This window comes from Anarrhichthys ocellatus, unplaced genomic scaffold (assembly GCF_004355925.1).
Source record: "Anarrhichthys ocellatus isolate YVR2014 unplaced genomic scaffold, GSC_Weel_1.0 scaffold41, whole genome shotgun sequence".
NCBI lineage: Eukaryota > Metazoa > Chordata > Actinopteri > Perciformes > Anarhichadidae > Anarrhichthys > Anarrhichthys ocellatus.
In genome coordinates, this window is record NW_022280071.1 from 1,925,167 (window position 1) to 1,928,290 (window position 3,124).

General features: G+C 42.5%; 1 protein-coding gene across 14 annotated transcripts in view; it reads left to right on the forward strand.

Annotated features, from left to right (window-relative positions):
- ppfibp2b (PPFIA binding protein 2b) overlaps positions 1–3,124 on the forward strand; it is an 80,705-nt gene that overhangs the window by 33,843 nt on the left and 43,738 nt on the right. The window contains exon 1 of one of the 14 annotated variants that reach the window (XM_031868080.1): positions 1,627–1,976. The exons of the other annotated variants lie outside the window; for them this stretch is intronic. Coding sequence (XP_031723940.1) covers positions 1,929–1,976 — 48 coding nt within the window. The 5' untranslated portion in view covers positions 1,627–1,928. Of the gene's footprint in view, positions 1–1,626; positions 1,977–3,124 lie in introns of those variants that run through there. 14 annotated transcript variants of the gene reach the window in all.

Consider the following 3,124-nt stretch of genomic DNA (forward strand, 5'->3'; position numbering starts at 1 on the left):
AAAAAAAGAGACCAGTTCATCACACCACCGCGTCCAGTTTTAAAGTTTGAGTTTTACAACAATTAAAGTCTCATTCAACCTGTCTTCAGACAAACAGGTATTGTACAGAATGACATTGTTTCCTACGGTATGGTTGTGGTTATAGCAAATGAACCAGTGCTGTAGAGGTTAGGCTCTGCAGCACTGAAAAGTCAATAGTATGTGCCCATGACTATGGTAATCCACAATCCTCTGTAAACAGTTTCTATGGGACTGGTTCTTCAGTGGAGAGCAGCTCCTGTAAAAATTGTTCATGTGGCCTGTGAAGCTCAACAGCAGATCATGGAGGCAGCTAAGATGGTCCTCAGAGGATCAAAGACACGTCTGTCCAGGGGATACTCGTCTAACACACACACACATACTGTGAGGGACACACAGGAAGCAGCATCACAATGCATTATTGCCAGGAAGTTGTGACATCCTGTGAACGCTGCTCATTATCACTGACCCAGAGACAGCATGTCTTCACATGTTCCTGTGCTCCTTACTGAGTCCACAGTTTGTAGCTTTCCCGACCCTGGTCTAAGAGAATGTGTGTGTTTATCCGTCGACAGAAACAGACAGGATTGTACGGCATGTTTTTTCATAGTAGCACCGAGAAACAGCAGAGAGGGAGGATGTCAACTCTTACACACGTTGGCTTTTATCAGTGTACCTCATGCTGCTCATGCTCATGTAAATCGGTGATTTTGGGAGCACTCCAAACTGTAGTCTTTCTGCTTACACTGTCTCAGACAGCCTCACTCCTTGGGCAGCACATCCAGCTGTAAACACAATACAATGTATAACATCGTTTTCTGATGACACTAACTCCAAAAGCTGTGTAGAGCTGAGGGATACTTCTTTGTGTGACTTTCACATTGCACAGTCATGAAATAAATATATTTATTGCAGTTTTAAAAATGTTCCAAAGCTCTAAGTATGTAACTTTAAAGGTTGACATGTTGAACATTGACATAGTGAACATAGTAAACTGCTATAAAGACAAAGTGAGTGATGACGCCCTGAGTAGAGAGATGAGGTCAAACTTTCACTATTCGTGCGAGGAATAAGAAAAGACCTTTTCTTTTTTGCATTTTGAGAATAAAGTCGGAATGTTGAGAATACAATTACAATGTTGATAATAAACCTTGAACATTTGAGAATCAAACAACTAGCGTTAGTTATTCTACAAATTCTACAAATCCTACAAATCTACTAATATAAGACATTTTTACATTGTGGCCTTTATTCTGGCATTGCAAAATAAAACAATTCTTCCTTCTCTCATATTGTCCCTTATGCCTGGCCCTGATACTCGTAATGACACAGACTTCCACTGCTACGTTTATTGTAAAGATAGACAGCATCTGGTCTCAAATGTCACCCAATCCACCACGTCCTCGCGCCTTCAACAGTAGCTGTTCAACAGTAGGATGTTTTCTGCACCTCTGTAGATGTGGAAAGTTGAACTCATCATCAGACTCAGAGGTACACAACAACAACACAACTCCAACTTATTTTCTCATTTCAGACATACAAGAACACATACACCAGAGAGAGAGAGAGAGAGAGAGAGAGAGAGAGAGAGAGAGAGAGAGAGGTGACTGGAGGTGAAGGAGGAGAAGGGAAGGAAAAGCAGGCAACAACTCCAACCAGAACAGAGAAAAGAGAGGAGGAGCGAGTGTCTGATGAAAGCAGAGATCAGAAGGAGAGTGAGGGAGCACAGTGTGGAGAGAGAGAGAGAGAAACAGAAAGGAAGGAGGGGGGGGTCCCACTCAGAAGCAGAGATCGTAAAACGCCCTCCTCCACAGCTGTGAGCAGCACAGTCACACACACTTCCATGAAGAATCCCCTCATTTTGTTACACACTCAGAGGCAACAGGCAGGGCAGCAATGGGACATGGAGCATGGAGACTCCCATTGACTTCCACAGACACTTCTCCTGGTTCAAAAGGGTGAGTGCCGACGTTTCATTTGGCTTCATCTCACCTTTTCTTTCCTTTACTTCCTCTTATCACATTCCCTCCGTTGAGGAAGGTTCCAGTATTTATAAGGAAAAGACAGGGTTGTAGTTCCAGCTCTGCTGCATCTTAGTGTGTTGTTCTTAGTGTGCTGTTCCCCAGCAACACACTGACTTTTGATGTCACTTGGGCTGCATCTAAACTTGTTGTGGTGTTGGTGTGTGTGTGTGTGTGTGTGTGTGTGTGCGTGTGTGTGGCGGAATGCCTCACATGGACTGTGTTATCAGATTAGCATTCAGCTGACTGTTATTAAGGAGTCCGTCAGAGAGGCTCTGCGTGTGTTTTCTTGAGTTTGAGCTGGTTTCTGTTGTTTTGCAGTGTAAGCTGATGGTTGTTGATAATATAACTCGTCACCTTTGTCATTTTGTCACAATCTTTACAATGGGCGTGAAATATCTGTGTTTTAGACCCAAAATCTATGCTGATATATTTTTCAAATCAATTTTTGTTAGTATGATTCAGTGACCTTTTGAAGTGACCTTTAGAAAGCTATACTTTGAAAGCACTATTTAAGATATCAGCAATGTTCACACACACACACGTACGTGTGTAAACATTAAATTCATCATGTAGTCATTTTGGTTATGTTCAGATAAGTGTTGTTTCCTAAAGAGCAGCAGCTTCACATTAACCGAATGCCTGCCTGTGTAACTCACCCTATGAAGTTACCCACTGAGTATTCACGTAAGGACCAAACGCTGGACTCTATACTTTTGTGCTAATCTGTTAAAATGACTGCAGGTGGCACTCTTTGTCTCTTTAACTGTTAATCTTCAGTTGGTAATAAGTAACTCAATGTGCATCCATATTTGGACCCTATTACATGTTGCCTCAGCCGTGTCATGCTGCATTCTGGGATTCTTTTCTGTCCGATATATGATCGATGCAGTGCAGATGTCCTGCTGTCTCCAGCTCCTTCTGCTGCGTTTCTGAATCAATGTACTGACTCGGCAGCCACAGAGTGAAGCTGATTAAGACAATCATTGTTCACTGTTTGTCCTTAATCTGTAAAATATGTTGTCCTGTGACACTGCTTGTGTGTGTGTGTGTGTGTGTGTGTGTGTGTGTGTGTGTGTGTGTGT